Source organism: Panthera onca, chromosome X (genome assembly GCF_046562875.1).
Source record: "Panthera onca isolate mPanOnc1 chromosome X, mPanOnc1 haplotype 2, whole genome shotgun sequence".
Lineage (NCBI taxonomy): Eukaryota > Metazoa > Chordata > Mammalia > Carnivora > Felidae > Panthera > Panthera onca.
In genome coordinates this window covers 82,893,823-82,910,308 of record NC_138357.1, presented here as the reverse complement: position 1 = coordinate 82,910,308, position 16,486 = coordinate 82,893,823, and the positions used below count along the sequence as shown (strand labels likewise).

Here is a 16,486-nt window from a genome sequence, read left to right as displayed (position 1 = left end):
ACCCAATATGAAACAGATAATTTGAATAACCTCTAAAGTTTAAGGAAATTGAATGTTAATTAAAAACTTCCCCACAAAAGAAATCTCCAGGTCCATGTGACTGCACTAGAGAATTCTACCAAAGGTTTGAGAAAACTTAACATTAATTCTGAAATCAAAGAATGAAGTTTAAGAAATCAAGGAAGGAGCACCTGAAGTGGCTCAGTCAGTTATGCGTCTGACTTTGGCTCAGGTCTTAATCTCACAGTTCGGGAGTTTGAGCCCTGTGTCAGGCTCTGTGCTGACAGCTCAGAGCCCGGAGCCTGCTTTGGATTCTGTGTCTCCCTCTCTTTCTGCCCCTCCCCTGCTTGCATTCTGTCTCTCTCAAAAAGAAATAAACATTAAAAAACTAAAAGAAAAGAAATCAAGGAGGATCTAAATAAATGGAAAGACATACTGGGTCCATCAAAGACTCAACATGGTAAAGATGTCAACTTCCCCAAATTGAGACAACTGGGGGCACTTTTTCAAAACATACACTCAGATCCCACCCCAGACCTAAAAATCCATAATGCTAGGGGTAAAGCCTAGGCATGTATTGTTTAGGGGCGGGGAGGGGAAGCCCCATCCCCACCCCAGGTAATTCTGATTTATAGACTGCAAGGCCAGCCTCCCAGTCACTATTCCTAGAGCCATGGGGCTGAGAGACCTATTCTCTATCTGTCCACCAAGTTGGCATAGCCCAGTGCAAGAGGTCCATCAACCTCTTCCTGTACCTTCCCACCTGCAATCTCCCCAAGGAACTATGCTGCCTACTAGCCATCACATGCATTTTCTTAAGGTCCAATTCTGAGTCATCAGCTGATATGAGAGGGTTTTCCCACATAATCGGATCAATATATTATAGGAAGGGTCTACCTCTGGTACCACAACCTCCCTTCCTCTTCCAGCCCTCCTCAAACCCTCCCAGAGGGGGCCCAGGGAAGACCTGTAGGAATGAAAAGTGTCTGTCCTTGCTTCACGGAACATTTATAGCACTTGTCCACCTGGTCCCCAAAAAACATCTCATTCTGGTTAGAGGAGCTGCTCCAGCACTCAAAGAGAGTCAGATTGGCATTTGTTGGGCGGATCAGGTAGAAGATCTTCTCACCCTGAAACAAAACAGGTTTAAGTGCCAAAAACATCAACAATTTCCATAAAAATCCTCCAGAGGGTCTCCAAAAGGATATTTTCTCTCCCATGCTCCAAGACCACGTAATATGACAGATTCTCCCCCAAACCCATCCAATAATCATTTTTATGCGGATTTGGAAAACTTCAAAAGCTCCTTTTGCACTTTGTGCTTTTGAGCCACTGTTAACATTGACAAAAAATGATTTGGAAAGGGCATTCCAAACAAAATTGTTCAACTTAGGACAAATATACACCAAAAGCTTCTACTTTAGATGCAAAGTCAAATGAAAAATGGCCTCTATAGATGAGTAGATCAATACTACTAGCCCTAGGAGAATTTAAGGCCACATTACTGATGAGAAAATTGAATTTGCCTTTAAATGCCATTTACAGAGAGTGTTCCTTCTCACACCTGCAATCAAAGCTAATAAAAGTTTAAAAGTTCAGTAATTGCCCAAGGACTTCTACAAGATTATATGTTAGGTGATTATCTGTTGGAAAAACATTTTATTTCCTAATTATGTTTTGCCTAGACAATCACCAGATTATTTGGTTGAAAAGAAATAAAAGCCCACCAGCACAAAAATATCCTCAACCTACAGCTGATTAGTTTAACCAATATTTCCTGATAATAAATTTCAATGGAGAAAAGCAATAACACTAGAAATTATCTATTGTACAATTGGAGAAATTTCATTCAGATCTGTAGATTAGATAACAGTATCCTATCAATATTGATTTTCTGATTTTGATAACTATACTGCAGTTATATACGAGAATGCCCTTATTTTCAAGAAATATGCACTGAATTATAAAGGGACACATGTTTGCAACTACTCTCAAATGTTTCAGAAAATATATATATACACATATATATATATTTTATTATTATGTTTGCTTTATAGAAAGAATATAATAAAATGTAACATTTGGGGAATCTAAGTGAAGGGCACACAGGCATTCTTCCTACCATTTCTGCAATTTTTCTATAAAAAAGGAATTATTTTAAAATGAAAAAGTTAAATCTAACATTTGCATAGCAGTGATTTACATGCTCCCATTTCATGATAAACCAGTGAAAACAACTAGTTTAGGATTTGTGATCATTTGGACAAGAGCCATATCCAAGTCTTCTGCTCTTTCCTTGGCATTTCTGATAAGAAAAATAAATAGTATGATGGTGGAAAAGAATCAAAATTAAGAAATTTGTTTTCCAGGGGTGCCTGGGTGGCTCAGTCAGTTAAGCATCTGACTTCAGCTCAGGTCATGAACTCACGGTTCATGAGTTCAAGCCCTGGGTTGGGCTCTGTGCTGACAGCCTGGAGCCTACCTCGGATACTGTGTCTCCCTCTCTCTCTGTTCGTCTCCCACTTGCTCGCTTGTCTGTCTCTGTCTCTCTCTCTCCCAAAAATAAATAAAGATTAAAAAAAATTGTTTTCCAGACTTTAAAAATCCTTCATAGTCACTGATAATCAATATGCTAATTACAAAATTGAAACAATCACTAAAAGGGAAACTACCCATAGGAAGGCTAACATTAAAAAAAAAAAAAAAAACAACCTGTCATGGGCACCTGGGTGGCTCAACTGGTTAAGTGTCCAACTCTTAGTTTCAGCTCAGGTCATGATCTCACGGTTCGTGAGATCAAGCCCCACATCGGGCTCTGTGCTGACAGTGCAAAGCCTGCTTGGGATTCTCTCTCTCTCTCTCTCTCTGACCCTGCCCTACTTGTTGCACATGGTCTCTCTCTCAAAATAAATAAATAAACATTAAAAAAAAACTTGTTATATATATGCTCTATCTTGGTGGTGGCAGTTATGTAACTACATACAATGTCAAAACTCATCAAACTATACATTTAGAACATATTAATTTTATGGTGTATAAATTATACCTCAATAAGGATGGGGGATGGGAAGTTTCTCATGTTACCAAGAATCTGCAGTAAATATGAACATTTCTATACATAGTCATAGGAGTATAGATTGGTTCAATGGACAGCCAGAAAACCTTAGGCATCTGCTGTTATTCAAAAAAATGTTAAGCATCAAAACTGTAGAGACAGTTTATATGGCATATCCACTTAGTGCCCAACCCTGATAGAGCAGTTATATGGAAATGTCACCCAAACAGAATCTGGGAGGCAGGTAGACCTCAGCAGCCTCTTCTGTGCTGCCACCTGAAACAAAGAGGTGGCCCAAGGCCAGGCTGCCTCTAGAAGCCACATTCATTCCTACCTTGAGCACATGGTACCAGACCGAGGTGCCACCAAAGTCAATGTGAAAGTCTGTATAGCTATCCCGCACACTCATGAGGCAGTACTTTTGCACATTGGGCCTCTCAAATATACACTCCTCTGGCCACAAGTTCTCCACCCACGAGAGCTTCCGAACAATCTTGGGAGTCTCCACAAGGTTAGAAAGCCTAGCAAGGAAGGGGTGGAGAGCAGACGTCAGCTGATTGGGAATTAAAGATTAAAGCCTGAATAAAATGCTCCCCATCCCAGTGAGAGTCAAATAAGACAAAGAAGTCCTTTCCACAGGATCCCCAAGGGCACATAGGATACTTATTTCTATAAGTCTGGTCAGCATCCTCATTCCACTCAGCTCTAGAAGTCCCAAGTCCCAGCTCCACAGCATTCCCCAGTCAAAGGAGGTCATTTCCTCCACAAAATGCTCATAACTCCCTTCACCTGGGTCCACTCACTTGGCACTGAGTCAATAACAGTTATTGTACTGTCCCCATGTCTTAATGTCTTCTTTATGAGGAACCATTAGAGAAACCTTTCAAGGGCTCAGTTTCAGGTAGTGTTTCTCCCCAACATCTGGTTGTTTTTATCTTACGTAAAACCACAAACCTTATGATATTGCACTCCTTCCTTGTCCTTACTTTCAGGAAATTCACTGAAAACGCTACAGTCCTTCTCTAACAACTATCCAGACACTCATACACGCATTTTGTGTGCAGATTACCCACCAGATGCATCCTATTTCTCGACTTTTATTTTCCTTTTGTGCCATTTTTGTCTATTCTTTCCTCTCTGTATCTCTGTAAGCTACCTCAAATAGCTGTTCAAGATGAAGTGAGATACAAACAAACACAGCTTTAAAAAAAACCCTCAGGTTGTTAACTCTGATGTTAACACCAACAGCAAGGATTTTAATATTGTATAGTTATTCAAAATGTTGCCATTGATGGAAACTGGTTGAAGAATACACAGGACACCCTGTACAGATTTTTGCAACTTCCTGTAAATCTATAATTATGTCAAAATTAAAAGTTAAAAAAGTACATAATCAGACAATAAGTTTTCTAAGTGCAAAAAGATATGTTACAATTTGGGGAATTTCCCGCATTTCTGAGCACAGAGAAGACTACATGTATCTACTGAGTGCATGAGTCCAGATAGAATCATTTAAAGGTTATAAAAAGCTCTTTTTTCTTTTATATCTAAGTAACCTTACCCTTAGAGAAACTACTTGGGGGTAATTCAGTAAATCTATTTCCAGGGACAGAGGACCTATACTGGGAATTAAATAGTGACCACACTACAATCTAAATACAAAAAAAAAAAAAAGTCTAAGAAAGCTGTCCTGGGTCTTGGAGACAAAAATTAATTAAAATAGCTACTGTATAATCTATCCAATGTTAGAAACTGTAGAAGAGAAATACAATTTGGTTGTTATAATGGGAAGAGCTACCCTAGAAAGTATAAACCAGCTCATCATCCCAAAGGAAGAAACTACCAAGAGGAAGGGAAAAAGGAACACTTATACTCAGTATATCACAAGTGCCAGGGACTTTGTTAGGCTTTTTACTTACCCCTGTTCCTCCTACCTGGTATCAGAGAATTCCAAACTAATGACATTGAGGACTTTCTCCCTCTTCCCACTATAATAGTATTTCACAAAATCACCAAGCTTCATCTTGCAGTCAGCCTGGCGGGTCACATCAATCACATCAATCTCTTTGTCAGAACCTAGAATAAAAAGATAGATTCTGCACCAAGTGGTCTCAGGGACCGGGGAAGCCTCCCTCCCCCCTTCACCTGTCCCTAGAATGGACTGACACTCAAAACTTCTCACCACACACACTGTATTTGTATGTATGTATGTATGTATGTAGGAATCCCTCACGCTCTCCTTATACCAATGTGCTGGGTCCAGGCCTATTAGAGTAACACAACTGCCTGACATACAGTCTCACTCATGATACAATCCACATGCCTGGGCCTATTCCCTCACTTTTCTTCCTATCCCCAAAATTTAATGCTCAGAAGACAACTGGCACATGAGGGCAAAAATCAGAGGCTTTCTTATCTCAAAAGAAGGGAGACTCCCGGGGCGCCTGGGTGGCTCAGTCGGTTAAGCGTCCGACTTCAGCTCAGGTCACGATCTCGCAGTCAGTGAGTTCGAGCCCCGCGTCGGGCTCTGGGCTTATGGCTCGGAGCCTGGAGCCTGCTTCCGATTCTGTGTCTCCCTCTCTCTCTGCCCCTCCCCATTCATGCTCTGTCTCTCTGTCTCAAAAATAAATAAAAAGGTTAAAAAAATTAAAAAAAAAAAAAAGAAGGGAGACTCCCATGATCCCTGGAATTTCCCTGGTAAAAAAAAAAGTGGGGCTCAGCCTGCGGGCTCGGGGCCTATTAAGGAGGAAAAGGAAAAGAAAACCAGGATTTTGGTCCTAGTTTTGCCAAAGACTGACTCCGGGCAAAGCACTTTACCTCATATTCCCAAGATGGCCAGAAAAGAAATGCAAAGGTAGACTGGAAGCAAAGGGTCACTGGTCTTGATGGGAGTGAATGATGTCACAGTTAGGATAGTTCATCTTTCTTACCAACATAGTGTTCCACATCCCTCACAGTGAATGATGGTGAAGGCAGCGTCATCCCCAATCCATCCTTCTTCAAGACTAGGATGGGCACACTGAAGCTATTCTCCTCCAAGAATTCCACAGTCAGCTGACTTCCAGTGGGCTTCAGAATCACTTCATCTGAGCTGTGGGCCACATGAGAGAAAGCCTGAGCCCCAGAGGCACTGACACTAAAGGCTTCACTTGATGCTGCCATTCACCCAAGGGGTGGGGCCTTCCTGAGCAGACCTTAATGTGGACTGTAAACTAATGGCATATACCTCATGTGCCAGGGAAGAAATGACTTATCCAAGGTAAGAAGCCAGGTCACTGGCAGAGGTGGGGAGCTAACCCAAGGATATCTTGTTAATAGCATACTCTTCTCTGAATGGCAAAAGAAGAAATCAGTCAATAACTTGCCCAGAAAGAAAAGATGTATCTGCAATTTTAGTTAATTTACTCTAACCCAGAGCAGGGTCACCCATTTAAAACACTGGCAAATAAAAAAGACCGATTTGCAAATGACATATCCAATAAAGGGTTAGTATCCAAAATATATAAAGAACTTACACCCTGAACACACACACACAAAATGCAAGTAATCCAATTTAAAAATGGGCAGAAGACATGAACAAACACTTCTTCAAAGAGGGCATACACACGGCCAATAGACACATGAAAAGATGTTCAACATAACTCATCACCAGGGAAATGCAAATCCAAACTACAATGAGATATCACCTTATACCCGTCAGAATGGCTGAAATCAAAAACACAAGAAACAACAAGTGTTGGTGAGGATGTGGGCAAACTGGAACCCTCATGTACTGTTGGCGGGAATGCAAACTGGTGCAGCCACTGTGAAAAACGGTATGGAGGTCCCTCAAAAAAATAAAAACAGAACTACCATATAATCTAGTAATCACACTACTGGGTACTTACCCAAAGAATATGAAAACACTAATTTGAAAGGATAACATGTACCCCTATTTTATTGCAGCATTATTTACAATAGTCAAATTATGGAAGCAACCTAAATGTCCATCAATAGATGGATAAAGAAGATGTGTATACACACACACACACACACACACACACACACATATACATATAATGGCATATATATACATTGGAATATTATTCAGCCGTAAAAAAGAATGAAATCTTACCATTTGCAACAACATGGACAGAGCTATAGAGTATAATGCTAAGTGAAATAAGTTAGTCAGAAAAAGACAAATACCAGATGATTTTACTTATATGTGGAATTTAAGAAACCAAACAAAGGAAAAATAAATAGACAAATCAAAAAACAGATTCTTAACTACAGAGAATAAACATGGTTATCAGAGGGGAAGTAAGTGGGGGGGATGGGGGAAATAGGTGAAGGGGGTTTAAGAGTACACTTATCTTGAAGACCACTGAGTAATGTATACAATTGGTCAATCACTATACTGTACACCTGAAACTAACAGAACACTGTATGTTAACTATACTGGAATTAACATAAATAAAAAATAAAAGACTGATTAAAAAAACAATTTTTACAACCAATTTCTCAACACATGTATGTAATTAACTAGAAAACAGGAATTTTTATTTTTTTAAATCATGTTGGAGGAAGATGAGTCCATTTGACCAAGTTGTGTTGGAACAAGCAACTGGAAAAATATTAAGCTCAATGTCTATCTTTCTCTTTACATAATTCTAGATGGATCAACATTTAAATTGAAAAAAAAAATGAAGCCATCTGTATGTCTTCTTTGGAAAAATGTTCATGTCTTCTGTCCATTTCTTAACTGGATTATTTATTTTTGGGGTGTTGAGTTTGATAAGTTCTTTATAGATTTTGGATACTAATCCTTTATCAGATACATCATTTGCAAATATCTTCTCCCATTCCACAGGCTGCCTTTTAGTTTTGTTCATTTTTCCAAAGAAGACATATAGGTGGCTAATAGACACATGAAAAGATGCTCAACATAACTCATCATCAGGGAGATACAAATCAAAACCAAATGAGATACCACCTCATACCTGTCAGAATGGCTAACTAGAAACAGGAAACAACAGATGTTGGTGAGGATTTAGAGAAAGGGGAACCTTCTTACACTGTTGGGGGGGAATGCAAACTGGTGCAGCTACTCTGGAAAACAGTATGGAGATTCCTTAAAAAAATAAAAAATAGAACTACCCTATGACCCAGCAATTGCACTACTAGCTATTTACCCAAAATACCCAAAAATATTGATTCGAAGGGGTATATGCACCCCGATGTTTATAGCAGCATTATCACCAATAGCCAAACCATGGAAAAAGCTCAAATGTCAATCGACTGATGAATTGATAAAGAGGATGTGGTGTATATATACAATGGTGTATATATACAATGAAATATTACTCGGCCATCAAAAAAAAATGAAATCTTGGGGCGCCTAGGTGGCTCAGTCAGTTAAGCATCCTACTCTTGATTTTGGCTCAGGTCATGATCTCACAGATCGCAAGATTGAGCACCACATTGGACTCTGTGTTGACAGTGCAGAGCCTGCTTGAGATTCTCTCTCTCTCTCTCTCTCTCTCTCTCTCAATCTCTCTCTCTCCCTTCCTCCCTCCTTCTCTTCCTCCTCCTCCCCTGCTCACACGCATGAGTGATCTCTTTCTTTCTCAAAATTTATAAAATTAAAAAAAAAAAAGAATGAGGGGTACCTGGGTGGCTCAGTCGGTTGAGGGTCCAACTTCAGCTCAGGTCATGATCTCACAGTTCGTGGGTCCCAGCCCTGCATCAGGCTCTGTGCTGACCACTTACTCAGAGTCTGGAGCCTGCTTTGGATTCTGTGTCTCCTTCTCTCTCTGCCCCTCCCCCGCTCATGCTTTATCTCACTGTTTCTCAAAAATAAATAAATGTAAAAACAAAAATTAAAAAAAAAAAGAATGAAATCTTGTCATTTGCAATGATGCGGATGAAGCTAGAGTGTATTATGCTAAGCAAAGTAGTCAGAGAAAGATAAATAACATATGATTCCATTTATATGTGGAATTTAAGAAACTAAACAGATGAACATATGGGAAGGCAGGGGGAAAAAAAGAGAGGGAAGCAATCCATAAGAGACCCTTAACTATAGAAAACAAACTGAGGGTTGAAGGAGAGAGGTGCATGTGGGATGTGGGTGGGGGGTGGGGTAAATGGGTGATGGATATTAAGGAGGGGCACTTGTGATGAGCACTGAGTGTTATATATAAGTGATAAATCACTAAATTTTACACCTGAAACCAATTTTACCATATATGTTAACTAACTAGAATTTAAATAAAAACTTGAAAAAATGAAGCCATATAGTAGAAAAAACATGGGAGAGACAAGGCCCACTAGTCATTAAAAATAGCAATAAATAAATTTAACTACATAAAAATTAAAATTTCCTACAAGGAAATATAGGGGTGAATATACCTTTTTGAATTCATGTTTTCATGTTCTTTGGGTAAATACCCAGTAGTAGAATTACTGGATCATAAAAAATTTCTATCTTTAATTATTTGAGGAACCTCCATACTGTTTTCCACAGTGGCTACACGAGTTTGCATTCCCACCAACAGTGTACAAGGGTTCCTTTTTCTCTACATCCTCTGTAACACCTGTCATTTCTTGTCTTTCTTATTCTCACCATTCTGACAGTTATAAGGCGATAATCTCATTATTTAATGTAGCCTTATTTACAATAGCTAATATACAGAAGCAACCCAAATGTCCCTGCATAGATGAATGGATACAAAAGATGTGGTATATATATATGATGGGATATTACTGAATGGATACAGAAGATGTGGTATATATATACAATGGAATATTTCTTGGCCATAAAAAGAATCAGATCTTGCCATCTGCAACAACATGGATGGTCCTAGAGAGTATAATACTAAGTGAAATAAGTCAGATATAAAAAGACAAATATCATATGATTTTACTCATATGTGGATCATGAGAACTAAGTAATGGATAGAATTGCTAAATCATTATATTATATAGCTGAAACTAATATAATACTGTATGTTAATTATACTTCAGCAAATAAATGCTTAAATAAAATTTTCTGTAAGAAAATCTATTATAAATCAGTAAAAAACGGGCAGTAACCCAATAGAAAAATTGTCAAATAAGCAGGAAATAAACAGAGAAATAAAGATGACTTACAAAGGCACAAAAATATGCGCCTTCTTCATAACTAAATGCAAGTGGAAACATTTCATATTTTATCTTATCGGAAAGGCAAAGAGTTTGATAATAAACAGTGTTGGTCAGGATATAGGGAAACAGCCATCCTCACACACTATCTAGTGGGAATAAGAAATGGTACAGTCACTTTGGAAACAAGTTGGCAACATTTATAAACATTTTTAAAGCACATAATCTTTAGTCTTACAACTTCACTTTTAGTTAATAAATCTACACATATACTTAATCCACATATGCAAAAAAGTACAAAGACATTCACTGCATCATTTTTTTCTAACAGCAAAATACTAGAATCAATTTAAGTGTACATCAATAGAGGATTGGTTAAATAAGTAAATAAATATCCATACAATGGAATACTAAACATCCATGAAAAAGAATGAAAACCACCAGTATGTGCTGGTATGGACTGAGCTCCGAGATATATAATTTAGGTTTAAAAAAAAGCAAGATGAAGAACACTGAGCGTATTTATGCTTTTTTTTAGAAAAGTAGGATACACACACACACACACACATTTATATAAGTAAAACCTATTTCTGGAAGAATGTACAAGAAACTCGTTGACTAAAGGGATCTGAGGGGTCTGGGACAGAAAGGAGACTCACTGCCTCTGAACAAACAAATCAAAAGATATTAAGGTGAAGAAACACATAGTTCTAAGTAACATTTCAATTACAAGAAAGCTGAAAATGGTTGCATGAATTAAAAACCAAGCAAAAGTGAGTGCCTTATTCATTACTTTTTCTAATTCATTATTTTTGTGTAAGGAACTTCTTTTTAATAAGCTCATTTTAATATTTTTAAAAGGGAAAAATAAACCACCTGACTGGCTCAGTCAGTAGAGCATGTGACTCTTAATCTCAGGGTTGTGAGTTCAAGCCCCAAGTTGGGCACAGAGTTTAATTTTAAAATAAAAATTAAACAATTTTTAAAAACACATTAAAAGGGAGAAAACTTTTTTTATTTAAAAGAAATACATGACCAAACATATTTTTTTTATTCTTAAAAAGAGTTTCCTCTTGTCTACAATGAGAGAATTGAACTTTTTGATCTTTAGACTCCTAGTGGAAGCATTCCTTGGGTGCATGCAAATATCCTCTAACAGGTGAAAACTGCCTCCCAATCTAACAAAAGTTTTTACAAGTGGACCTTAATGTACTCCGCATGTAGGATGAAACTCTAACAATGTTTCTTAGAAAAATGACTAAAACAGAAGATTCCTCCCAGAGGGAACATTCCTAAATGGGGGAGGCATCTAATGAGACAGCCAGTGGCAAAGTTGGGAAGAAACGAATCCTAGCCTCCCAGAGCCCTGGCATTCACCAACCCTCACCTGTCAAAGGTCCTACTCCGGAGCTCTCTAATGAATGTAGGACTTCCGGTCTTCACTGGCTTCCCCTTGTGTGTATCATGCCCTTTCGAAGATACACGGCGTTTTTTCACTAAGCCAGAGAAAGACACAAGACTGAGTCAGAATGGCCATGAACTATGTAGGGTTCCAAGAGCAAAGGCCTCAGCAGATCCTGCTTCTCTTCCAGTCTAACAACCCCTTGGAGCACCTGAAGTCAACGAGGCCCTCACATACTCAGGAAAAGTTCCTGGTGAGGTTGGTGCTTCCTCTGGGAATTCCCTAGGAAGAGAGGGAGGTAAAGCTCTGCAATTCTGCCCTCTCACTGGGGCAGCTGCTAACCTGCTGGGCCTACACAGGCTTTTGCTATTTCCCAAGCGCTCAGACAAAGGCAATCTTCCTTTCAAGCTTCCTTCGTTTTGTCTCACCTCTGGACCACTTTCTCTTGAAAACTCTAAGATCTACTTACTAATGGAGGGCCCATGTAAGACTTCACAGTTGGGGCAGTGGTAGAGGTCAATGTCAGCAGCTTTCTCTTCTTCAACGCCAACACAACTAGAAAAGAGAAAAACAGCCAACGTTTATGGGAATTTTATTTTTCGTAAGGTCTAGAACTGTGCTGTCCAGTATACATAGCTATTTACATTTAAATTAATTCAATAAAATTTTAAATGCTGTCCCTGCATCATCTAGCTACATTTCAAATGCTCAATAGCCACACATGGCTAGAGGTTACCCTACTTGGCAGATTATCAAACACTTTCACCAATGCAAAAAGTTATATTGGACCACACTGGTCTACAACAATTATGACAGAGCTAAAAATGTACAGACAGCAAAGCTTCATTTAAGACTCAGAATGGGGGGGGCGCCTGGGTGGCTCAGTCGATTAAGCATCCAACATCAGCTCAGGTCATGATCTCACGGTTCGTGAGTCTGAGCTCCACATCGGGTTCTGTGCTGACAGCTCAGAGACTGGAGCCTGCTCCAGATTCTGTATCTCCTCTCTCTGCCCCTCTTCGGCTCACACTGTCTCTCTCTCAAAAATAAATAAACATGTAAAACATTTTAAAAAAAGACTTAGAATGGTAAAAGCTAGAAGAGATTCTAAAACAGTGCTGTCCAACAGAAATATAATGTGAGCCAGATATATAAGTTTAAGTGTTCTAATAATCACATTAAAAAGGTAAAAAGAGGGGTGCCTGGGTGGCTCAGTCAGTTGAGTGTCCTGACTCTTAATTTCGGCTCAGGTCATGATCCCAGAGTCATGGGATGAAGCCCCATGTCGGGCTCCACACTGAAAATGGAGCCTGCTTACGATTCTATCTCTCTCCCTCCTTCTGCCCTTCTCCCCTGCTTGTGCACACTCACTCTCTCTAAAATAAAAAAAAAAAAGTAAAAAGAAACAGGTGAAATTAATTTTAAAATTTAATTTAACCAATATATCTAAAATATTCTGACTTCAACATATAATCAAAACTTTAAACTTTACTGAACTATTTTACTTGATTAAATGAAAAGGACTGAAAAGAGTATTTTATAATCAACAGTGGTTCTGAGTGAAGGATTACAGGTCATTTTTCTCTTATTTGTATTTTCTAATGCTCTACAATGAACATGTTACTTATTTCATAATGTAATGTGTATGTATGTATGTATGTATGTATGTAATGTTTATTTAATTTTGAAAATTTGAGTTTAAGTTTATGTGAGCTGTTCATCTCACAAAAGTAAATCCTTCCTCACCAAAGTCATTAGCAGCCCTCCTAATAACTTCTGGCTAAGATCAAACTCCTAAAATCCTTGGTCAGCCACACACAGCAGGGAGCATAAAAATAGGGCAGAACTCCAACTTTTTCCTCCAAGATCATGCTCACAAACTGACTTCTTGGGATCAGGACCCCACCCCTGTCCCAACTGCTAACTGCTAATCCTGTGTCTGTAAATCTGCTGCATATCAATAAATTGGGGATATCACCATCAACTTGGTAGAGTTTTTCTAAGGGCTCAGATAATGTATTTAAAGTGCTTGGCACACACTCTGGAAAACAGTATGGAGGTTCCTCAAAAAATTAAAAACAGAGGGGCGGCTGGGTGGCTCAGTTGGTAAAGTGTCTGACTTGAGCTCAGGTCATGATCTCATGGCTCGTGAGTTCAGGTCCTCCGTCGGACTCTGTGCTCAGAGCCTGGAGCCTGCTTTGGATTCCGTGTCTCCTTCTCTCTCTGCCCTTCCGCCACTCATGCTCTGTCTCTCTCTGTCTCTCAAAAATGAATAAACATTAAAAAATTTTTTTTTATTAAAAACAGAACTACCCTATGAGCCAGTAATTGCACTACTAGGAATTTATCCAAAGGATACAAACATGCTGATAGAAAGGGTGCATGCACCCCAATGGCTATAGCCGCATTATCAACAATACCCAAACTATGGAAAGAGCCCAAATGTCCATCAACTGATGAATGGATTAAGAAGATGTGGTATATATATACAATGAACTACTACTCAATGATCAAAAAGAATAAAATCTTGCCACTAAGCGAAATAGCCAGAGAAAGACAGGTATCATATGATTTCACTCATATGTGGAATTTGAGAAGCTTAACAGGTGAACATAGGGGAAGGGAAGGAAAAATAATGAGGGAAGCAAACCATAAGAGATTCTTAAATACAGAGAACTGAGGGTTGATGGGGGTAGAGGGGTGGGGGTATGGGTTAAATGGATAATGGGCATTAAGGAGGGCACTTGTTGGGATGAGCACATATTACACATATGTGATGAATCACTGGGTTTTACTCCTGAAGCCAAGACTACACTGTATCTTAACTTGAGAATAAAAAATAATAAATAAAATAATAAATAAAGTGCTTAGCACAGTGAGCACAGAGAAGCACATCTCACCCTTCACCTGCCTAAACTTTCTTTAAATATATTCCCCAGACCTTGTAGCATTAACTCACTTTGTCAGACCACATGCTTTCTCTGTCTCACACCCATTAGCCTTGGACACTGCTCAAGAAGGACCCACTATTCATCCCTCTCTCCTGAACTTTCATCCCATATAGCTATGTACTTTCTCCACCCCCAAACATCCACTGGTCATCAACATTCCTAACTTTTCTCTTGTATCCCCAAGCAACCCCATTTCTTGGTAAACCCATCTAATTCATAACCCCTTCAACAAACCCCTTCTTCACCTTCCTGGCTTAATTGACCACAGCTTCTCCTAGGAGAAGCCATCTTCTCTATACAAGTGCCACTCGGTGTGGTCCACAGACTAATGCTGATACGTGAACTGTTCACCACAGGTCTGTAATAAGTACAAAAAGTCAGCATGAGCATCCACAAACTTTTATGACAATTTGGCTGAGTAATTTTATCTCTGTTGAATCTAACAATAAGAAATTGGGGCTTATATTTTGTACAGCTTTTTTGGTTCATCCATTTTTCTAGTAATTCATTTTTTATTGTACCAAATGATTGGTCCATTATTGTTTGGAAATTTTAAAAACCAGACAAACCTGGTCCTTCACCACAGAACATCTAAGAAGCACTGTGCTAGAACCCCAATCAGGCAGAAGTTATGCATTCTACCAGACCCTTATGTAACTCAGGGCTGTGTTGGAAGCAGACATTCCCCTCACTCTCCAGTGAGAGATCATCTCTCCTCTACCCCGTGTATGATCTCTTACTCCTTTTTAAAAAAATGTTTGAGAGAGAGAGCATGAGCGAGTGGGGGAGGAGCAGAGGAGAGAGAGAATCCCAAGCAGGCTCCGCACTGTCAACGCAGAGCCTGATGAGGGGCTCAAACCCATGAACCACGAGATCATGACCTGAGCTGAAATCAAGAGTCAGATGCTTAACCAGCTGAGCCACCCAGGCGCCCCAGATCTCTTACTCCTTTGAGCTTCATATCATCTAGACATGCCTCTTTCCACTCCTCTTCACTGTCAGCTCCTCAGCTCCCCAACATACCCCTTTCACTCATTTAAGAACCTGTTCACAGATTCTTCTCCATCCCAAGTCCTGCCAACATCCCACATGATGTTAGTACTGATGCAGAGGCCCAACACACTGGCCTCTTCTTAGCTCTTTGACCTCCTTATCTTCAGAGGCTGGTGTCTCCACTTCCCTTTCAGCTATCAATTCTCATGGTCATCATCCAGCCCTTGTCAATACTTGCAATAGCTCCACATCTAGAATATGAAATTCATACAGCATACTTGTGACCACAAATATAATCATCCAACTCTTATTCATTACACCTGTTCTTTGCTCTCAAAATCCCTTGAGCCTACTTTTCACCTCTTCATCTATTCTTAACTTCACCCTTCTTCCCTATCTAGCTTAGATTCCAGCATTCCTCACTTCAGCCATTCTCCAACAGATATCCTCAACTCCCTTGCCCCACTGCCTTTCCATCACTCCCACGTGCACATTCCAACCCTGGCTCAATCCAACTATGTAACACTGGACCATTGGACATGGCTGGAGAAAAATCACCACTGGATCAGCACCACAATAAATTCACACTGTCCAAAATATCTGAGTCACAGCATAGCCAACACAATATCAAATGAAAAGAACAAAGTTGGAAGACTGATGCTACCTGATTTCAGGACTCACCATAAAGCTACAGTAATCAAGACAGTGTGGTATAGATGAAAGATAGACAAACAGATCAATAAAACAGAATAGAGAGCCCAGAAGTAGACCTACATAAATATGGTCAACTAATCTTTGACAAAGAGCAAAAGTAGTACAATGGGGCAAAAAGATAGTCTTTTCAACAAATGGTACTGAAACTGGACATCCACATGCAAATGAATGAATCTTGACACAGAACTTGTACACTTCACAAAAACGGAACTCAAAATGGATCACAGACCTAAATGTAAAATGCGA

The 16,486-nt window shown here is 39.3% G+C and overlaps 1 protein-coding gene across 3 annotated transcripts in view; it reads right to left on the bottom strand.

Annotated features, from left to right (window-relative positions):
• Positions 1 to 16,486, bottom strand: part of PHF8 (PHD finger protein 8) — a 93,911-nt gene that overhangs the window by 60,517 nt on the left and 16,908 nt on the right. For all 3 annotated transcript variants that reach the window (XM_081794295.1, XM_081794297.1, XM_081794296.1), the window contains exons 3-8: positions 12,052 to 12,137; positions 11,568 to 11,676; positions 5,986 to 6,146; positions 4,990 to 5,131; positions 3,390 to 3,576; positions 968 to 1,130 (exon numbers count right to left, since the gene is read on the bottom strand). In XM_081794295.1, coding sequence (XP_081650421.1) covers positions 968 to 1,130; positions 3,390 to 3,576; positions 4,990 to 5,131; positions 5,986 to 6,146; positions 11,568 to 11,676; positions 12,052 to 12,137 — 848 coding nt within the window. The remainder of the gene's footprint in view (positions 1 to 967; positions 1,131 to 3,389; positions 3,577 to 4,989; positions 5,132 to 5,985; positions 6,147 to 11,567; positions 11,677 to 12,051; positions 12,138 to 16,486) is intronic.